At 55.1% G+C, this 21147-nt stretch overlaps 1 protein-coding gene across 1 annotated transcript in view; it reads left to right on the top strand.

The window, feature by feature from the left end:
* Nucleotides 1-2138: 2138 nt before the first annotated feature.
* SLC6A17 (solute carrier family 6 member 17) overlaps nt 2139-21147 on the top strand; it is a 46560-nt gene continuing 27551 nt past the window's right edge. Inside the window, exons 1-3 of the mRNA XM_066246890.1 lie at nt 2139-2495; nt 17777-18146; nt 20850-21007. Coding sequence (XP_066102987.1) covers nt 17861-18146; nt 20850-21007 — 444 coding nt within the window. The 5' untranslated portion in view covers nt 2139-2495; nt 17777-17860. The remainder of the gene's footprint in view (nt 2496-17776; nt 18147-20849; nt 21008-21147) is intronic.

Genomic DNA, 21147 nt, shown 5'->3' with positions numbered 1-21147 from the left:
TCTGCCCTTCCCTGGAGGGCTCTCTCCCACTCTGCTTCACTGTCCCCTTTATGTTTATGATCCCAAGTCTCTGCAGCCCTCTTTCCCAGACTTGATGCCCCTATTTCTAACCATGCTTTATCTATTCTTTCAGCAGACCTTTACGGAGAGTCCGTTCTGTTTTGAAGATGGTCTCTGCCCTGTGGAACGCTCACATCAGCCGTGGTGACAGTCACCCACTAGCCTGTCAGGCCATTACATACCTAACCACAACAGCGACAGAGGCTACTAAGGAGAAGAAATGTCTGCCTGGCAGGCTGACCGAATTCCTGTCCATGGTCAGGAGAGATGTGAAGAAACAGGGTTCGAGGTGAACTCTGTGGGTGAGCGGGCAGGGACCGAGGGAGGAGGAGAAGGGGAGCCTAGAGGCTTCCCAACAGAAAGGGCACGCGGGCTGGAGGCTGAGTCAGGAAGGAGTGGGCGAGTCGGAGAGCTGAGAGAAGGTCGGTGTGGGTAATGGGCTGCGGGGAAGGCCACGGGGAGAGGGTGTGAGATGAGGGGAGGGGTGAGGAGGGGCCTTGTAGGGCACGTTCAAGATGGGGGCAGCACTGCAAACTCGAGAAGGATGCGCACGTATTTGTGCTTCTAAAAGAAGGGGCACTGATCACTTTTTGTTCTAGACTATCTTTTTTGAGGATGCTTGCACAGCAAATGGCTTTGGAAGTTGGAGATAGCGTCTCCCCAGCGGAAGACAGATTTGTCTGCTGTTCATATAATAATGATAGTAAGTGTAACAATACTCAGGGCAAAGGCTGGGCAGGGTTGCCTGCAGCCCATTATAAAAGATTGGGGTTTCCTAAGTTTGGAGCTTCCAGCATGCGCAGTATCACCTGGGCACAACCCCATGTTCCTCCCATGGACTGGGGGTGAAGGTAGCTGATTTGACTGTGAAGCTCAAGTAATGCCTGCTGTGCCTTGAGTAATAAAGTCCTTTGTCTCTGGCCCAGGAGTCTCGTGTCTTCTCCTAGCATCCATGAAATTGTGGCAGACTAACGTGTTAGATTGCAAGGGTAAAATCTCAGAGCCTTTAGAGTTCATGACAATGATTCTACTGCCTTTCAGTGGGACGACTGGGACAGCCTCTACCACCCACCCTTCCCAAACACCTGTCTCTAATGCCAGGGTTCCCCGAATGTCCGCTAGAGCAGAGACCATTCATTCCAGACTCCCCAAACAGCCCGCTATGCCCGGGAGCATGGCTCCTACCTCCCTACCTTCACCCGCCCTGCTCCAGCTCCAGCAGCCATCCCCCTGCGTGCCTCCGCCCTCTTGCATCTCTGCTCTTTTCTCTTGTTATGCTGTCCCCTCCGCAGGGGTCATCCTTCTCCCCTTCTGTCTGCTGAAGTCCTGTGCACCCTCTGAGGCCAGGATCCTGTCTCACCTCCATCATAAGGTCTGCCCAGACCCAGTCAGAAGTGCCCTCTCCCTTCGCTGTCTGCCACTCTCCCTGTCTCCTAGGGTCATCGAGCCTCCTGCCTTGTATTGTGACTATGTGGATGAGCCCCACTCTGCCTCTGGCAGGGGTGCCCTACCGTTATCTCCGTGACCTCAACCCCTGCAGCCCAGGTATACAGTAGGAGTTCAATAGATGAGTGATGTGTTGAGGAGCTGAATTGCACGGGGAATGAATGGTCCTGCTGGATGGTGGGCTGGAAAGACCGTGGAGCAGGAAGGGCATTCCAAGTGAGAAGAAAGGGAGCCAAGGCATGAAGGTGCAAGTTGCTAGCGCAGGGGGAACTGCCACTGGGTGGGACGGAGTCATGAGGGGGGCTGAAAAGGACGAGCCTGAAAAGGTGAAGAAAGGAAGCCCAGGACTCAGGAGGGCCTGGGTCATTGGGGTCCCATTCCTCTCTGAGGGAAGAAGCCCTGGTGACTTCTGTCCAGGGTCCTGGTCCCGTGGCAAGGGGCCCCAAGAGGCTGCTGCCGGGACAGCCCCGTCCCTCCTTTTGCCCACCCCCTCCGCCTGCGTCGGCTATCAGAGCCCTGCTCGCGGCCCCAAAGCCTTGCATTGACGCGGGCCCGCGCGTGAGTCAAGCCTGCGTCACGGCGCCCCGCCGCCAGGGTGGCCTTTCGGAAAGCGAGGGAACAGTGCGCGGCGCGCTCCGCCCAGCTCCGTTCCGCTCCGCAGAGCCGGCGTGACCAGGGTGCAGGCAGGGCGGCACACGACCAGGGCTTCCGCAGCCCTGCGCGCTCCCTACGCCGCGGGACCGGGTCCCCGGGCCGCTCTCCAGAGGACTGAGAACGCCGCGGGCGGGAGCTGGACCGCGACTGGCGGCAAGGGAAGGAGCAAGAAGCCAGCAGGGTCGTAGGCGCGCGGCTCCGGGTCCCCTCCCAGCCCCGGCCGGTGCCCGACGCCGCCAGACTCGGGCTGCCGGTGGGAGGGGCTGTGCGCCCGCCACCCGTCGGGGTCCGCAGCTGCTCCGCTCCGAGTCCACGCAGCGGTCCACGCGGGACAGGTGAGTCGCGGGCCGCGCCCTGCTTGGCTTGACCGGGTCAGCCACCGCAACTTTAGCTGTCTGGCCCCGCCCTAGTCAGAAAGGCCTAAGAAACGGGGTACGAGGCGGCGCTGCCCGGGTATCCGCCCGGCCCTGCGCGGGCCCGGGCTCTCCCTTCCTCTACAGCCTCCGTTGCCTGGCGACGGAGCTCCGGGGTGCCCAGCGCCGTGCTCACGGGTTGGACACCTGACGCCAGCTTCCGGGGCTCAGGTGGTCCCAAGAACTCCGGAGGTAATGGGGCAGAGCTGCAAAGGCAAGCGCCCGCGGAGACCTGGGGAGGAGGTCCGGCGGGTCTCACTGCCAGGAGCCGCGCGCCCAGGGCGCAGTTCCCGCCCGCAGGGAGGCTCCTGTGCGGCTGGAGACCCCAGCCCCGCTGGGCTCTAGGCCCGTGACCTTGATAATATCATTGGCAGGAAAAGCGAGCGCTCACGCCCAAGATGAATATTTAATTCCCAGTCCTGGGGCTGGCCCTCTCGGAGTTCGGAGCTAGCGGGAAGCCCATCCTCCCTGGAGGGAAGCGCATCTGAGAGCGGAATGGCGGAGATGGGGTCCGTGCGCGGGGTGCAGGTCGGGAGGGGGCGCCGTCTCGGGAGAGAGGCCTCTGCCACATTTCTACCTGTGCACCCGGGCTCGGCTGTCATGCAGTGTTCGCGGTACCAGGGGTGCGGCCGCTGGGAAAGGAAGACTGGTGTTTCCTTTTAAAACCCGAACAGCGCTGTCAGGGCTCCAAGTGTTCCGAAATCCCGAGATTCACCTTACAGGACCCAATTGCTGCCGAGAGGAATATTTGTTTGTTTTTAAACCAATTTGATCCCACTCCTCTTTCCTTTGAGAAATATTTTAATGAATTCTTTGGGTTAGGAAGTTTCTAACCAGAGCTGTCTTTAGGGCAAATCAGCTGTGAACACGAGGCAGGAGGGAGTGGGTTGGGGAGTCGGGAAGATTCCTTTGAGGGCACTGCCCTTGTTATCAGGAACTTCCAGAAACTGTGAAGATCCTGCAACGGCTCCAAAAATTCAATCAAAACTTTAGTTAGATCTGTTAGGCTGTACAGGACTTACTGATGGACATCTGGAGAGCAAAGTCAGAGTGTGTGGAGGTTAACAGCAGGGGCTTCTTGTGTATGGTGCTATGCTTACATTATCCCATAGTCTGGTGAGGGGGACCCATTGCTTGGGCAGGAAGGGCTTTGAGGTCACACCTGATTGTCCTTGGCCATGGCCCACCCGTGGGGACCATCGGAGGTTCCGGCTCCTCAGCTGGCTTTTTCTCAAGTAGAGCAGCTGTGTGGCTGAGGAGGTGGTGACTGTCAGCGAATCCCTGCAGCTCAGCCTGGAGGTGACTCAGAGCAGGAGGCAAATCGTGCCCACCGGCTCTGATTGGAGTGAGTTTGTTTGGCCTGAGTCACACGCAGAGTTGTGTCAGCTGCTTGTGAATTGAGTGGAGTTTGGTACCAGGACTTGTGAGCCGGAATGGTCGGAACTCTCAGTGTTTGGGGGCCACTGACCAGAGGTGGGCAAGTCCTCAAAGGGAGATAAGCAGAACTCAGGCTGCCTGGCTCCTGGGCCAGGGTCCTAGAGCTCTGACCCTCAGGCAAGGCCCACTGGGCCAGGTTGCGGGTGGGTGGGTGAAGGAGAGGTTTTGGGGGAGGATCTGTGATTGTGGTCAGAATGACCCAGTGCTCTGCCATGTGCCAGTGCAGGGTGACCTTGGACAAGTCACTTTACCTCTGGAGCCTTGGTTTCCTCAGATGAAAAACAGGAATGCTTATGGTGCCTTTGCCGCAGGCTTATTTTGAGCCCATTGCGAGTGGAGCCACATAGCAGATGCTCTATAATGTGAGTTTCCCACCTCTTTCTTTATGGGCCTTAACCAGACTGCTCTTTCTCTACCTGCCCTTGCTCTGTGGTATGAGAGGGGGTTGGAGACAAAAGAAAGTGACAGGGCTTCACACGTGGTTGAGAAGGACCTGTAACTCAGCTGCAAACTGACCTAGTTCCAACCCTCAGTTCTCCCCAGGAGACCCTCAGTGGGGAAGCCTGAGTTAGAGCAGGGCTGTGGGGGAGGGGCAAGCAGGCTTATGCTGGGTCCGTTGGGTGCCCTGGGCTGTCTGCGATGGCTCCAGGGTGAGCTTTCAGCACAGACCTTGACTCCTGAAGCATGTTCATGACTGTGGCTTGGTCCTAAGTTATGGCACCTGCTGGGTGGACGTCAAGGCATCCTGCCCTACGATCAGATCCTGCTGTCCTCTTCCCCACCTGTCCTCCCTGTAGTGGAGTTGGAAGCTGCAAGACAGCCGTCCAGGAGAGGAAAGGAGTCTGTCCCCTGAAGGATCCTGGGCCCTGGCTCCCCCCCCCCATAATGTGTCCAGACTTGGTGCTGAGCTAAGATGTGTTTACATCAAAAGTGGAGGAGGTCCTGGCCGCTTGGCTCAGTGGTAGAGCGTCGGCCTGGCATGCAGGAGTCCTGGGTTCAATTCCCGGCCAGGGCACACAGGAGAAGCGCCCATCTGCTTCTCCACCCCTCTCCCTCTCCTTCCTCTCTGTCTCTCTCTTCCCCTCCCACAGCCAAGGCTCCATTGGAGCAAAGATGGCCCAGGCGCTGAGGATGGCTCTATGGCCTCTGCCTCAGGCACTAGAATGGCCCTGGTTGCAACAGAGTGATGACCCAGACGGGCAGAGCATCGCCCCCTGGTGGGCATGCCAGGTGGATCCTGGTTGGGTGCATGCGGGAGTCTGTCTGACTGCCTCCCCATTTCCAACTTCAGAAAAATACAAAAACAACAACAACAACAACAAAAAAGAGTGGAGGAAATAAGGGCGTCCCCAGTGCAGCAGGAAAAGCCATGCTAATCCAGGGGACTCCAGCTTGCACCTGGAAAGTGTGCACGTGTGTGTGTGTGTGTGTGTGTGTGTGTGCTCATGCTCCCTGGAAATCAACGCCTTTCCCATGGGGTCTGGCACATTCCAAGGCTGCTAGAGACAGAAAGGAGAGGAGTCCTGAGCAGCTGGCTCCTGCTTGGGCAGCTCCCCTCCCCCCATTCCTCTCTCCTGTCAGGTTTGCTGCAGAAGGACAAGTCATCATTAATCCCTTTAAAGCTTCTAAGATAAGCAGCAGAATACTTTAAAGGAAAGATGAATTGGGGCTTTTTTGCCTCAAACCAGGTCTGAGTTATCACTGGCTCCCAGCCTGCGCTGCAGAAAGTCCTCACAGCTACACACGTGGGGCGCTGGGATGGGGGAGAACTGTTACTCAGGCCTGCGAAGTCCTCTTACATCAGCCTCCTACGCTGGTGTCCCGGGCTGTCAGAGGTCACGGTAGCACGGGTGGATCCGTGTCAGGGCTCTCTCCCAAACTCAGGTGGGCCAGTGATCAGTGGGGGAATGCCTACTTCGTGAGGTTTTAGGAGGGGCGGGGGCAGTTCTGGATTCCAACAGCTGATGCCGGGCTTGGCACCCAAACGATAATATCTGGATTTTTATTGAGGCTTCCGCACTGTGCTAAGTGCTTTATTTCTTCACCATCTTGTTTAATCTTCACTACCATCCCAGGGGACATATAATTGTGCTCAGCAGTTTTACAGACAGCAGCTCAAGGTTCAGAGAGGTTCAATAACTTGGTCAAGGTCACCCAAGTAGTGAGTGGCAACCTGAGAATTGGAACTCGGGTCGGCCAGATTCCAAACTTCCTGCTCTTGACCACGATATGCTAGGTCTTTATTGTAAGTTCTTTGTAACTATTTGCCGACTACCGGGGCATTTACCCAGATGCGGTTGTCTGCGTACTCCCGGGTGGTTTTACAGCAGCGGCCAGCATGGGCCGCTCGGAGGGATGCTGCTGGCTTCCCGGTCTTGTCCTCTGGGGGGGCCCACCCTCCTCACCTTGGGGGCTCGGCCACTTGTGTCCAGGGCAGTTCTGGGAAATGTGGCATTTGCTTCCTTCTGCGTCTTCATCTCTTCTCTCTCTGAGCAATCACCCGCCCTGGGGAACGGGCCCACACTGTCCTAGCCTGCCTGGCACCTCCAGCCATCCTGGATCTCAGTGGGACGTGCCTGTGAGGGTGGGAAAGGGGACGACAGCGTCCGTGCTCCCCGCCCCTGAGGATGCAAAGAGGCCTCTGCAGACACCTTGCTCCACAGGCAGCCATTTTGTGAAGATGCAATCTTTGCATCATCGCTCCCGCCCAGGATGAATACTATAAAAAATTAAAACATTGTTGCCTGACCAGGTGGTGGCGCAGTGGATAGAGTGTCGGACCGGGATGCGGAAGGACCCAGGTTCGAGACCCCAAGGTCGCCAGCTTGAGCAAAAAGCTCACCAGCTTGGTTGGACCCAAAGTTGCTGGCTAGAGCAAGGGGTCACTCAGTCTGCTGTAGCTCCATGGTCAAGGCACATATGAGAAAGCAATCAATGAACAACTAAGGTGTCGCAACGAAAAACTGATGATTGATGCTTCTCATCTCTCTCCGTTCCTGTCTGTCTGTCCCTATCTATTCCTCTCTCTGACTCTCTCTGTCCCTGTAAGAAAAAAAAAAAAAAATTAAAACATTGTTTATGCATGGATGAATCCAGTTCATCCATCCACTGGTAAAAATATAATTAGGGCCTCACCTGTGGCGGCACCGTGGATAAAGCGTCGACCTGGAACGCTGAGGTCGCCGGTTGGAAACCCTGAGCTTGCCCAGTCAAGGCACATAAGACAAGCAATCAATGAACAACTAAAGTGAAACAACTGTGAGTTGATACTTCTCGCTCCCCCCAGCTTCTCTCTCTGTAAAATCAATAAGTAAAATCTTTAAAAAATCATATTTAGATAGGCACCGTGTACAGAAAGCTCCCATGTGGGAACAGAAGCTCGGGATGACTGGACTATATTATTCTCACGTTCAGAAAGAGGTATATTCGTTAGAGAATGATCCTGGGTCAGGTGAGTCCCAGGTGACCTGAGTCCCCAACTTGGGAGGTGAGACTTAAGGCCCTGTTTGCTCTGTGGCCTCGTGGGGCAAGCGCAGGGCCAGAGGGAACGAGGTCCCAGTCTCCAGGCCTGGGGTCATCTCACCAGCTACCTTGGTCCCACCACGCTGCCGCTGGGCCGTCCAGAGCTGACTCAGGGCTCATTTGAAGATAACGAGTTGTCTCTTGTTGTATTCCCTCATTTCTAACTACTGGTTTAATTAGACTTTCTGCTGAGTTCTGTGCACTGCTAATTTGCCACCTGTTTCAGTTGCAAATAGGATTTATTGGTCCACACCCCAGACTCCTGCTGGTTGCATCTTCTCTTTAATTATAAGACTTCTGGGCTCCTGTGGTTTAAAATCCCACTCCAGGTGGGGAGTGCTATTTGATAATGTTACCTTTCAAGAGATGTGAACAGGTGGAGTGGCTTCCTCAGGTGTTCCCAGGTGAGTATTCAGTGAGGACACAGACCTCCTCCCTCCCGCCCCCGCTGTGTGTTTAAAAGACAGAGAGTGGGCTCTGTGCTGGGTGACCTAGCCCTGGCTCCCAGATTGGCCTGGTGGGCGCTGTCCACGGTCCTGGCACACCAGTGCGACAACTTGCCTGCTGGTAATCAGGGAACTCCTTTAGAACAGCTGGAAGAAATCTCCTTGACCAGTCCCCCAATTTGAATGACTGTCATTGGCTTTTGTAAAGAACGTGGCCAGGTGAGGCGGCTCCTGACTTCGGGGAGAAATGGCGGTAGCTGGACTTGCCCCCGCTGTTGACTCGCTGAAGGAGACGCAAGCCCATTGCTCGGTCATGCAGCACGGTCCGTTAGGGAACTTCCTCACCAGTGTCACAGCTGGGTGGCATGTGGCTCAGCAATCAGGATGCCCTCATCCCTTGGAATAGCCTGGAGCAGCCTTGGGTGGTAGAGCCTCTATGTGCCCCAGTGTGCTGTACCAGTGTGCTTGTCTCTGTGGGTCAGACATGCAGAGGCTTGGAAAGCGCTGGTGTGTTGGAAAGAATGTGGTGGGTAGAGTTTGGGAGACCACGGTTCAAATATCCTTTCTTCTACTTCACGGCCGGGTAATTTTTATTTATTTATTTAGTTTTTTACAGGGACAGAGAGAGAGAGAGTCAGAGAGAGGGACAGATAGGGACAGACAGACAGGAATGGAGAGAGATGAGAAGCATCAATCATTAGTTTTTCGTTGTGACACCTTAGTTGTTCATTGACTGCTTTCTCATATGTGCCTTGACCGTGGGCCTTCAGCAGACCGAGTAACCCCTTGCTCAAGCAAGCGACCTTGGGTCCAAGCTGGTGAGCTTTGCTCAAACCAGATGAGCCCACCCTCAAACTGGCAACCTCGGGGTCTCGAACCTGGGTCCTCTGCATCCCAGTCTGACGCTGTATCCACTGCGCCATTGCCTGGTCAGGCTGGCTGGGTAATCTTGTACATGGTATTTACCCTGCCTTGGCCAAGGTTTCTTTGTTTGTAAAATGAGCATCATATTTTATTCCAAGTTCTTGTGTGGACAGATCACATATGTAAGCGTTGTAGGTCTTCAAACATGCTTGCTTCCTTCTCTGTGTTCTGTGACGTGTTCCTGACAGGAGTGAGTGCTTTTCTGCCCAGGAAACAGACGTTTCTGGTTCTCAGGAAAGAGACACCACGTTGGGACTGTAATTAAGGGTTCCTGATCGCTATTCCTTCAAGTGCTCTTCAGCAGTCGGTGGGTAACTCAGGTAATTGGACACCCTTGGTTCCCTCTGTCTCTCTCTGAGACAAGAGGAAATAGTGGCTTCCGGGAAATCCAGGTCAGAGGTTTTGAGCAGATGCTGTGAGGACCCCATGTCACCACCCAGGGCCTCCCGTGAATGAGGGGAGAAGGGAATGAGGCCTTCACTTGTTGCTCCTGGACTTTTTAATTTCACTTCTGATTTCCAAAAAAAAAATGTTTTTTTGATTTCCGAATTGGGACAGTCTGCCTGCCTGGGCTGGGCTGTGCCCTTCAGCACCTCGGAGTCATCTGTTTGCCTCTCTGTTTAAAACCCAAACCTCATCTCACATCCTGGCCGAGTCACCATCATCTCTTACCTACCTTCCCTGTTTCTTCACTTATACTGGAGCGATCCCTTTTAAAACAGACGAGTCACATTATTCCCCTGCCCAAAAACTGCCAACAGCTTCCTGTTAGCCTTGAAAGGAACCCCAAAGTGCCTGCCAGGCCTACGAATCCTGCCTGCTCGGAGTCCAGCTCTCCTCCTGTCTCAGCACCTCCCGCCTTTCCCTTGCCCAGGATGCTGTAGGCATGGGGCCTTTCTTTTGGGTCCTTGTACTCATCAAGCATGCCTGGTCCTGCCTCAGGGCCTTTGCACTTCCTGTTTGCTCTGCCCTGAATGCTTTCCCAGGATATCCACATGGCTCATTCTCTTACTCTATCGGGTCTTATTCAGAGTTGCTTTCTTAACCCCCCTTTATATTGTAGCATCCCTGCTTCATGCCATCCCCTCCTACTCTCTTTTATATATTTATTTGATATCTTTGTATACATTAAAGATAGAGTGTATGCCTATACATAATTAATTATGTGTTTGGCTGATTTATTTGTTCCTCTGCACTAGAAGATGAATCCTACAGGGCTGAAACATTGTTTGCTCTGTTCTCTGCTCTACAAGGGCCTGGAGTTAGTGCTCAGTAAATATTTGTTGAAGGAAAGGAAGGAGGGAGAAGGGGGAGGGGAGTATAGAAGAGGGATTTTTAGAATCCCATATTTATATTTCAGCAGAATCTTTCCTTCACAGGAGTCTCGGGGCTCCATTCTCCTGCAGTCCCAGCGGAAAGCAGGAGGTCAGGCGGAGCGCCGAGCTCGTGCGTCCTCTACCAGCCCCCGCACCTGCGTGCTGTTCCCCGTCAGTTCCAGGACATGGCACGACAGCGGGCGGATGCCCCTCTGTTCCCGTTTGAGCCTGTTTACCCCACGTTCTCGCACGAACCTGGCACCGGCTCATGGCGTGTCCTCTGCGTTACCTCATTTTGTGCTCGTGCAGCCCCGTGAGGTCAGAGCCTCATCCCGATTATTTCGGGTCCAGAAGCTGAACCCAGGAGAGACTGTGTCCTTCCTCAAAGACTCACAGCCAGTAATGGGCCCCCGGGCTCAAACCCAGGTTCTCCCAGGTACAAAACCATGTCCTTTCTGTGACAGAGTTGTGGTTCCGGAGTCAGGCAGTTGGTGGGGACCCAGGGCCTCCACTTCCTGACCGTGTGCCTGATTTCATCAGTCCCAAGAGGCATATTTCCACACATTGTCTCCATCGGCTGTTGGTTGAGGAGGCAGTGGTGACTTAGTTGGGAAAAAAACTTCCATTGACCCTTTCAGGTACGTTCAAGAGCGTGCCAGCAGCGAGGTGCCTTTGGTTCAATGAAATATAGGTCACTAATGCCTCTGAGCCTCGACTTCTTCACTTGTCCAGTGGGTATTATAGTGTTAGCAACCCCATACGTTCCTGGTGGGTTACAGGAGACCATGGCTGCTCTACACAATGGCTCTTACAGCGTCAGCCCTCGAGGTGGATGGCCTGTGTGCTTGGTTGTCATTGTTATTATTACTCCACCCGCCCTGCAGTCAGACGTTCCCTCAGCTCCGAAATTCTAGTGCTTGTTAATGCCACCTATGGGATAGACACGACGCTGGTCTTCCTACATCTCCCCTGGGCATGCATTTCCACCATGAACTGGTAAAAACTGAACCAAAAGCTTTGGTTTGGCCCGGGCCCTGCCCACATTTTCCAGTGCCAGCTCCTGCCCCCGACCATCTGCCTGTTTTCTTGCTTCCCTTCCCCCTTGACGAAAAAAACCCACAAAATACCGAGTGCAGAGAACATGCTTGGAAAATGTGACGGGCTGCGGAAGGCTCCGCCGCTCCTTCGCCCGAGCTGTCGTTTGGCACGGTCCCACCAGCCCCCGGGAATGCGCTGGGCCAAGACTGTGCCCGTCCGAGGTTTGTTTTTCCGAGGACAGGATGGATGTTGTCTACAAAGCGGAGGAAGCGGAGGGCAAAATTGTGGCTCCTTTCTAAGAAGCAAAAAGTCACTGAGCCATGGCCAGACCTCTTCATGTACCTTAGCTTTGAACTGCCGCTTGGAGCATCCATGAGCATCCGATGTTCTTGGCATCAGAATATCGCAGCAGAAAATGGGGGGGGGTCAGTTAAAGGTGCAAATAATATCAGACTAGAAAATCTGGGGAGCTCAGGTATCAGTTACCGGATTCACTCATTCAGGTCATTCATATCAGATTTATTGAGCACATGTAATATAGTAACGCACCAGGGTTTGGCCTGTGGAAGCGAGGGTGGTGTCACACCCCGCACGTCTGTGAAATGGGCTCAGCGATGACTGTTCTATGTACTTGGCTTCTCAGTCAGCTTTTCGCTGTCTCTCTCCTTCTGTCCATGTGGTAACCAGATACAGTTGGCAGGTAAGCCCTGTTCCCTGTTCCACAGATGAATAAGGAATGGAAAGCTGGCTTCCCAGTCCTGGGGTCCCCCCCCTACATGTGCTGCAGGACTGCAACCCATTAGAGTTCCCCCAGCTGGGTGTGCAGACCTCCTGGTAGGTCGAACTCAGATCTGTGAGCTTTCTGGGCCAGCCTCTCTGTTTCAAAGGCACAGCCAGCGGGTAGGATCTCAGCATGGAAAGCAGGTTGTTCTTGGAGGGTGGGCAGGCAGGGACCCTGGGACCATGTTCCGTCCTGTGTGTGCCGGGCATGGCACTTAGAAAAGGAATCAGCCATGTAAACAAGCGGCTGTACTAGAAAGCCAGATGGTAGAAGTGTGAAGGAATGTTCCAAGCAGCGGGCTGAGAGGGGGGAGAGAAAGGACATCCATTCTCACTTAGAGAATCGCAGACAGTGTCCTGGAGGCCAGACGGGGGACCATGACTGGAGCTTCAGCAGGCAGAGGATGGGAGGGGTTCCTGCAGAGGGTGTGGGGTGGGCGGGGCCAGGAGATGGAGGGGGTCAGTGGGGGGGGCTGTAAACGCCACAGCAAGTGGGAGCCAGGCAACGTGGTATTTCAGGAGGCTGCCTCCGAAGGTCTAGAAGGAAAGCGAGCTGGGGGCCTGCTGCATGCGTCTCACAGAAGGCAGGTCTGGGCCGACCTGAACACCTCCCCAGACTCTGACTTCTAGATGGTGGCCACAGGAGTGCAAAGTCAAGAACGGTGTGGGGTCCCTGCCTGTGTGTCCTAGGCGAGAAAACCCAAGGACAGCAGCCACCAGGTCGAGGCCCAGGGCCTGTCAGGAGCCGTTTGCCCCAGGTGACTGCCAGAGGTATCAGTAAAACAATGAAAAATCATTTGGAGGACAGTTTGTGTCTCTGATAACAGTGGACAGGCTTTGGGCTCAGTGGAAGCCCAGAGGCTCTGAGGTAATTAGGAGAGCTGTTGGGGCCCAAACCACGTGTCAACGGAAACCGGGAAGCTGTCAAGTTGTCTGGGAGACAGACCCAACCTTGCTTGTTCTCACTGAGGATTAGTCTTGAACTGGACCTTGGCTTTAGGGCCTGGGGGTCTGGGTAGCCCTCTTTCCAGAGTGGGAGACCCTGGGAGAAGCAGGGCACTGTGGGGAGTGTAGTCACCTTAGCTGCCTGCTTTCCTGAAGATGGTGGCTTCTCCACTCAGCTCCCGGAGGGGTCTGGCTTGGAAAATAAGCAATTCTCTAGAGTTATATGGTATAGCATTCCCAAGGAAGAGACACGGGTGCTCAGAGGGCCGACTGCGCGTTCCAGCAGGGCCCCTGGCTGCTGTGGGCTGGAGGGGCTCCAGCTCGGTGCCCGGCTGGGGTGAGCAGCCTCCTGCACCCCTGTGGTCATTGCTCCGTGCTGCACTTGAAAAGGGTTGTGGGGCCCTCAACCCCGGGCAGGAGATGTTTTACCCCTCTGCCTCCTAGTTGGGGATCTTTTCTTCTCCTTTAGGAAGATGCACAGTTCAGTGGCTCAGTCCTACCTCTCTCACGCATGCTATTCTGAGCTGGAAGCTGTTCCGGTTGCTAGGCAACAGACCTGGCACAAGGTGGCCTGGATCCCCGACCCCCTCTGCAGCCTGCTTTAAGTAATGGAAGCTTTTTATCCTGCGAGAATGCCGTGGAACTGGATCTCACGTGCTGCTCACCAAAGCGACTTCACAACCCACCCAGCTACTCCTAGGGGATAATTTCAGCACAGCTGGGCTGGCTGTCAAAGTGTCCCCATGACACCCCAACAGCTCTCAACTCGAGAGGGTGCCGCGACAGACGGGCGCAAACACCTGCGGCGGCTAGAGCCTGGGGCTGTCAGGCCTCCCTCGCTCCCACGCGCAGGAGGGGCAGTCCCGGATATACGCAGAGTGGAAGGGGCCTCAGAAGTCATCCAGACCAACCCATTTTACACACAGAGAAACTGAGACCCTGAGAGGTCAGGGCCTTGGTGCCAGTTTGCACAGCTGGTTGGGGGTAGGTCAGGCCCACCCAGCATCTCGCCGGCCTCCTGATCCCTGGGTCTGGCTGGCTTCCCAACCTGCAAAAGAAAGGCCAGTGAGGACTCTGCCCTCCCTGTCTCCCTGATCTTGGTGCCTGTCTGGCCATGCTCTGGGGTCATCGGTCAGACTCCCACGTGCTGGTCTGAAAGCTGACCTTCGCTGGCACAGGGTCTTCAGGTGAGGAGTCCGGTGGGGAGGCAGGGTTGTTCCAAGTGGTACTGGTGTCACCGCCCCCCTTAAAAACACGGAGAGAGCACAGGAGTGGGGACACCTGGGCTCTGACAGCTGTGTGACATGAGCTGTGCACTGTCCGCCTTCTGATCTGGGTACGAGGGATACAGCAGCGAACAAGTAAGCCAAACGTTTCCTCTTGTGGAACGTATATTTCTTGTAGAAGGGCTAGGTGGGAAAGAAAGAAATCGACATATGTATCAGGTCTACTGGAAAGTTCTGTCCGTTTCTATCACAACAAGTTTCGACACGTAAGCACATGTTTATTTGACGCGTGTGTGCCCCTCTATTTTTATCACTTAATATATACATACTGACGTAGCAAATTAACTAAAACAAAGTTGATTCACGTTAGTCTTATGTGTGAAGCGATAGTGTACCCGTGGCTACTGATAAAGTTCATTTACGCTACTGTATTTTATGCGAATTTCAACAAGGAAGAAATGCTACAGAAGCATGTAGAAATTTATTGAAAGTGTTCGGTGAAGGTACAGTTTCTGATAGGACATGCAGAAGATGGTTCTAAAAATTCGAAACAGGTGATTTCGACCTTTCTGATAAGCCATGTTCTGGGCGACCATCTTTGATCGATGACGATGTTGTTAAGACCATGTTGGAGCAAGATCCTTTTCTGACAACATTGGAGGTCGCAGAAAGGCTTTATTCAGCTCAGCAAACCATTTCGGACCATATTCAGAAGATAGGATTGGTGTGGAAATGTATTAATAATAGTTTATTGACGGTAAGAAAAATATGTATTTTGTCTTATTCCAAAAACGGACAGAACTTTCCGGTAGACCTTATATATAAGGATCAGTGGGGATGCTTGGGGGGGGGGCGGTGCAGGGGCTGCACCCCAAAGGGCTGCTATTGAATGGTCTGTAAAGGCCTCCTGAGGAGGGGACCTCTGAGCGGAGGCCCTCAGGAGATGTATGTCAGGTGAGCGATGGAATGAATGAATGAATGAATGAATGAATGAATGAAATGGGAGCCCTCCAGCCCAGGCCTGTCTGACTTCAAAGCCCCTGATCTCCACCACCACCGTCTGCCAGTGCCCATCCCCAAGGAGTCTGACCTCATGGCTTTAGGCTGTGCAACCCTCTCCCTGGGCCTCATATATAAAATGAGAATGGTACTAGGGTCCCCCAAGCTTCTAAATGTCAGACTCGGGTTGTCACCTGAGCACATGCACGGAGGTCCCAGTCCTGACTGCAGCCTGGCCCTGTGCCTCGGTTTGCTCGTCCACGCGGGTCTGGCAGCATGGTGGCCCCCGGGATTCCATCCAGCCATGCAGGGGGTCTGGCGGGGCAGCGCCGTCTCATCTTGGGAGAAGGAAGGAGCTCGTAGGGAGCTGCTTCCCGTGGGGACTGTGGTGCTGCTGTGCTGTCCTTCTCTGGCTTTACCACAAGGTGCTGATTTTGTCCTTGAGTCCTCCTAGCTTAAAATGACGCTCCCCCTCTCTCCTCTCCCCTCTGCCCTTTCTCATGTTGATGACCAGAGCTGCCACTCACCAGGCTATGCATGGGGAAGCGTGTTCTCCGGTGGGTCGGCAGCACGATGGATTGTGCAGACTTGCGGAATCCCCCTCGCTTCTCTCCGGTTGTGGCAGGAGGCACAGTCAATCAAACCTAACGCGCTGCAGATTGCTCTGGCCGGGTCCTGCTGCAGGCTGCAGACCTGCCGACGGGCTCTGAGCGGGCGCGCCCTGCCCGCTGCGGTCTCCAGCAGGACCCCCACCCTTCTCCCCAGCTCTGGTTTTGATAGAAATTCTCAATGTCAGCTATAGGTGAGGTGGGGTACCCAGACAAGCAGCCAGTGCCCATGCCTTAGGTTTGCTCCATCTGAGTGCCTTGGGGACAGGGACCTGCTGATGGGGAGGAGAAGGGGCTCATCCTGGAAGCCCAGGCAGGCACACGGGCCTCCCCATTGCACAGTGCCCTGGGGCTCCATTGGCTTGTGTGGCCTGGGCAAGGCAGCAGCCTAGGGGGCCGAGGACCAAACCGTGCACAGACACACAGCCCCGCCCTGGGGCACCTGCAGGACACAACGGGATATTCTCAGCTGAGCTACTGTGGAGTCCCAATAGAGTGCTGCGTCTCTCCTAGGAAATTCTGGGACCTTCTAGAGAGGCTGGCTCAGTCCCAGTTATTCCAAATCCCAGGACCCTGACTGTCCCTGGGGTGGCAGGGGACAGTCCCAAAGACTCACTGTCCCTTTTGGATGAAGAGGGCAGGGAAGTGTCACCTGCTGATGTGGCCCAAGTCCTGGCCTGGGAGGATTGGTGAACCCCACAGACTAGAGTGGACAGTTGTTCCCAACTGCCAGGCCTCCCAGCTTCATTAGCAGGATCCAGCTGACCAAGTCCCCTCGAAGGTCGGTCTTTGCTGGAGTCAGCCAGAAGGTCTGGGTCAAGCCCAGCGGGGAGGGCAGCGGGCACACTTCTGCGGCGCGGTGACCTTGCCCTGTCGTTCACGCGGCCAGTCTGGGGAGAACAGATGGGCGTCGGCTTCCTTAGTTAATTACAGAGCAGGGTAATTTATATTTCTAGAAAGGCAGAGGACAACTGTAGGCCAGGTATATGTGTGTTTAATTTTAAATTCTCTGACCTCCCCTTAATGAAGAGGTGCCTGGAAATAGAGCAGAATACAGGGATCCTTCAAAGGGGCTCCTTTTTGGGCGCTGTTTCTTTAAGGGGATGAAAGAGGGCTGAGGAACGGCAGGGCAGCGTGTTGCCTGCCCCGCCCCCGTTGTGCAGATATGATCTGCTGTAGAGCTGTCGCTGGAGGATGGAGAACCTGCTCTTGGCTCCGGTGGCCCTCAGATAATGTCATTGGTGAGCAATGACCCAGGATTTGTTGGCTCCGAGCAGACACCTTCAGGGCTCTGGTGCCAGAATCTTTAGCCAAGCCTGGTCAGTGCTCCTGCCTGGGCAGTGAAGGGGCCACAGCGCCTGGTGTCCAGGGGCCCCACAGTGAGAGCTCTAGTCCTCCCTGTCCCCCCAAATGTCAACATCCCTTTGAGTCACCTGGGGATCCTATAAAAATACAAAGAAAGATTGAGCAGGTCTGCAGTGGGCCTGACGTTCTGCATTTCTAACCAGTCCCTCTGATGCTGTTGGCCCACAGCAACGTTTTGAATAGAAAGACCCCAGGGAATGCAGCAGCTGGCTTCCCTGAGTCCCACCAGAGTCAGGAGAACACAGGGGCTCAGACTTGGCACAGCAACCTGCTTGACCCTGGGAGGGGGCAGCTGTGGGACCTCCACATGGTCCTGAGCACTTGGGCCTGCATTTATGAAAGGGACTAATGCTTCTGTGGACAACGCCTGATTTGGGTTTGGTATCTGGTGTGCTTCTAGTGGTGCTCAGATGAGGCCTGTGGGGAAACTGAGTCTGCAGACCTTGGGCTCTGCAGTGGGCACCCTCAATGGGGAAGAAGGCCAGCTCAGTATTCCTTGCCATTGACCAGCTCTGTGTGTGTGGCAAGGAATTGACGTGGGCCTCCCACCTCGCTGGCCTGGCCAGCTGATCCTCTCCTGCTCACCTGGCTTCACAGGTCCCGGATGAGAAGGAGCTGACAACAGCGAGTCCCACCTTCTCCGTGTGCTACGAGCCGGGCCCCGCGGCCCCCGTGGCCCTGATGCCGAAGAACAGCAAGGTGACCCAGCGCGAGCACAGCAACGAGCATGTCACGGAGTCCGTGGCCGACCTGCTGGCCCTCGAGGAGCCCGTGGACTACAAGCAGAGCATCCTGAATGTGGCGGGCAGGCCTGGCGGCAAGCAGGAGGCAGCAGAGGAGGAGCTGGACACCGAGGACCGGCCGGCCTGGAACAGCAAGCTGCAGTACATCCTGGCCCAGATCGGCTTCTCCGTGGGCCTCGGGAACATCTGGAGGTTCCCCTACCTGTGTCAGAAAAATGGAGGCGGTAAGAGGCAGGCCAGCTGGCCCCGGGGTGTCCTGCAAGTGGGTCGGGCTGAGGGGTGAAAAGGAACGCGATCTGCCCTGATCAGAACTGGAACCCACGTGGGTCTGAGCTCAGGCTTGCAGAGTAAGACTCTCCGGGAATTGCTGAGCTAAGAGCTGTCTGGGCGGCCTGGGTTCAAGTTCCTGCCCAGCAAGTCAGCTCTCTGTGCCTCTCTGTTCCGCGCCTGTAAAATGGGAATAATAGGAATTCCTGCCTTACTGGATAGTTGGGAGGATGAAAAGAGCTTTACATGTAGAATGCTTAACATGGTATCTTCCACGTTGTAAAGAGCAACTTCTGGTTGTCGTTATTAAATGCCAACTAGGCGCCAGGCACTGTCCTACGCAGTTACTGGATATTAGGCCGAACTAGATGAGACTGCTGATATTTAAGCATCTTGGTACAATCAAAGCACCAATTTCATGTGGCTCAACCATTGAATCCCCCCAACAACCCCATGTTATTATCATTCTCATTTTAGAGACTGCAAAACTGAGGCACAGACAGGTTAGGTAACTTGCTCAAGGTCACACAGCTAGTGATAAAGTCAGGCTTTAAACCTGGACATCTTGGCCCTTGGGCCTGAGCATGGAGTTATCACACCTACTGCTTCCCAAGTAGGAGGGGCCCTCATGCTGGGCCCTGAGTTTGAATCCCCCTAGAGGATCTTACTCTGGTATCAAACTCCTTCTGCTCCCCAGAGTCTGGGTCTCAACCCTGACTCAGTATGCATCTCAGAAGGCCAAGACCAAGGCCAGCTTTCAAATCTCAGGAATAACCTGGGGGTTGGCCAGAAATGAGACTAAAAGCATAAACTGTTATCTACCCAGGAGACCTCAGTGGTCCTGGAACCCAGGTCTGTTAAGTTTCCTAATGCCCTGAGCAGTGTTCCCCACCTCTCAGACAGCCGGCCTGAGGTTCCTGGAGGCAGCTGGGACATCAAGGGAAATCCAGGCATGTCCTTAAGGTGGAAGGGGGCATGTTTTCAAACGATTTCAACAAGGGCTGATGCAAAAAAAAGCACCTCTGATTACCCAGAAACTCTGCGCCCCCCCCCCCCCGCCCGCATCCCCCGAGCACTGTGGTTAGCGAGGACTCGGCCTGGTGGGGTGACCGGCTGTCGAGGCAGCGGTCCCAGGCCGGGCTGAGGTGGACGGGCCTGAGTGAAGGGTGGCGGGTGGCTGGTGGCCGGTCTTTGCTGCAGGACCCCTCTTTGGACAGTACTTACCTGGAGTCTTTCCCTGGTTCTTTGGGGAGAGAAGAGAAACATCCATAGGAGAAGCCAACCTACTTCTCCGACTCCCTGAACCCATCTCCCTGAACATCTTGCCCACCCGAGGGCACGCGGCCGAAACACAGACCCAGTGCGGCTGCGTCCCTCGGCTGCCCTGCAGGTCTGTCCCCGCCCTCCCACCTCCCCATGCCCAGGACCCAGACAGAACTAGGTTAAAAGACAGAACCTTCCTCCTTTTAGCACCATGATGGCACTGCTTGTTAGTAACAAGTGGAATTTATGTGTGACTCTGTGTGTGTGTGTGTGTGTGTGTGTGTGTGTGTGTGTGAGTGAACTGGATGCTGTTGTGTCAGGCTCAGTCGGTTGCTTTGCTGGAAGGCTTTCCTGATTAGCTCTGTTGGACCCCTCAGTTGGTCACACACACACACACAGTGTTGACCTTGCTTGTGTGAATCTGGATTCCTGCCAGCTCTCGTGAGCTAGCACATATTGGGGAGCATATCACGTTATGGGGGGCAGAGTGGTGTGGCTAGAGGGTCTTCTGGAGACACCCAGCTTGTAGGGCTTGGTCTGGGGGTGCTGGGTGACCATCAGGGCACTGCTGACTGCTGCTGGTCTGGCACCATTTGACGGGCAGGCAGGGCTGTGCCAACAGCATTGCTAACAGGACTAGGTCATTGGCACAGCTCTCGACGGGATCACTCGTCTGTGTCCAGACATGGTTTTAATTCTCCAGCTAAATGCCCTGTCACTTGGAAACGAGATTGTGTCTGCAGTGAGGCCCAGGATAGCGAGTTTAATTTATCATCTGGAATCTTTAGTGATAGCCATTCTATCCTTTATGGTCCTCCCAGCTACACTTTCCTGAACTGCTAATTTCTCTCCCGTTCCTCCCGATTAGCTGTAGATTAATGGCCACGCTGGTCCGATTCCCTCTCCCTGGAGAGCTTCCAAGCTCCGCTTCCCGGGAGCTGCCCGGTCTGCTGTGTCAGCATCTGGCTCAGACACAGGGAAGGCTGTGCCCAGGGCCTGTGCCTCCGGGGGGGCCCCCTCCATCTGGGCTGCCACTCTGTGGGTGGGAGGGGCTGGGAACAGGTGTCCGCAGAGTATGTCGCGATGGGAGTGTGTCTACTGGCATGCGATGTGACATACAGATTCCAAGAGGCAGTCCAGTATCTGTCCGTCTGTCTGTCTTTGGGTCTAGCCTTGTAAGCGGGAGGCATTGATGTCCATCTGGATCTCCCCTTAGTGTTTCAGGCCGGGGAGTCACGGGGAAGTGGCAGGTCACACGCATGAGCCAGACCATTCCTGGAGGAGCACCAGGACCAGGGACAGCTTGAGAGGATTAGGACCGTGGGCAGGACTCTAGGCCTGGGCTGCCAGCCCTCCCTTGCCCCGGACGCCCTTGGACATCCCTCCCTCCTCCGCAGGTGCCTACCTGGTGCCCTACCTGGTGCTGCTGATAGTCATCGGGATCCCGCTGTTCTTCCTGGAGCTGGCCGTGGGCCAGAGGATCCGCAGGGGCAGCATCGGCGTGTGGCACTACGTGTGCCCCCGCCTGGGGGGCATCGGCTTCTCCAGCTGCATCGTGAGTCGGGGCTGGCAGCGGGCGCTCACCGGGAGGCGGGGGAGCCACTCTGGGGTACAGGGTCTCCAGACCAGCGTCCCGGGCCAGGTCAAGGGCAGGGAAGGAGACCCTCGCCGTGAGATTTCCTCCCAGCTGGTGTC

Source organism: Saccopteryx bilineata, chromosome 11 (genome assembly GCF_036850765.1).
Source record: "Saccopteryx bilineata isolate mSacBil1 chromosome 11, mSacBil1_pri_phased_curated, whole genome shotgun sequence".
NCBI classification, from domain to species: Eukaryota; Metazoa; Chordata; class Mammalia; order Chiroptera; family Emballonuridae; genus Saccopteryx; species Saccopteryx bilineata.
The sequence above is the reverse complement of the archived record's forward strand: the minus strand, read 5'-3'. Positions and strand labels throughout refer to the sequence as shown.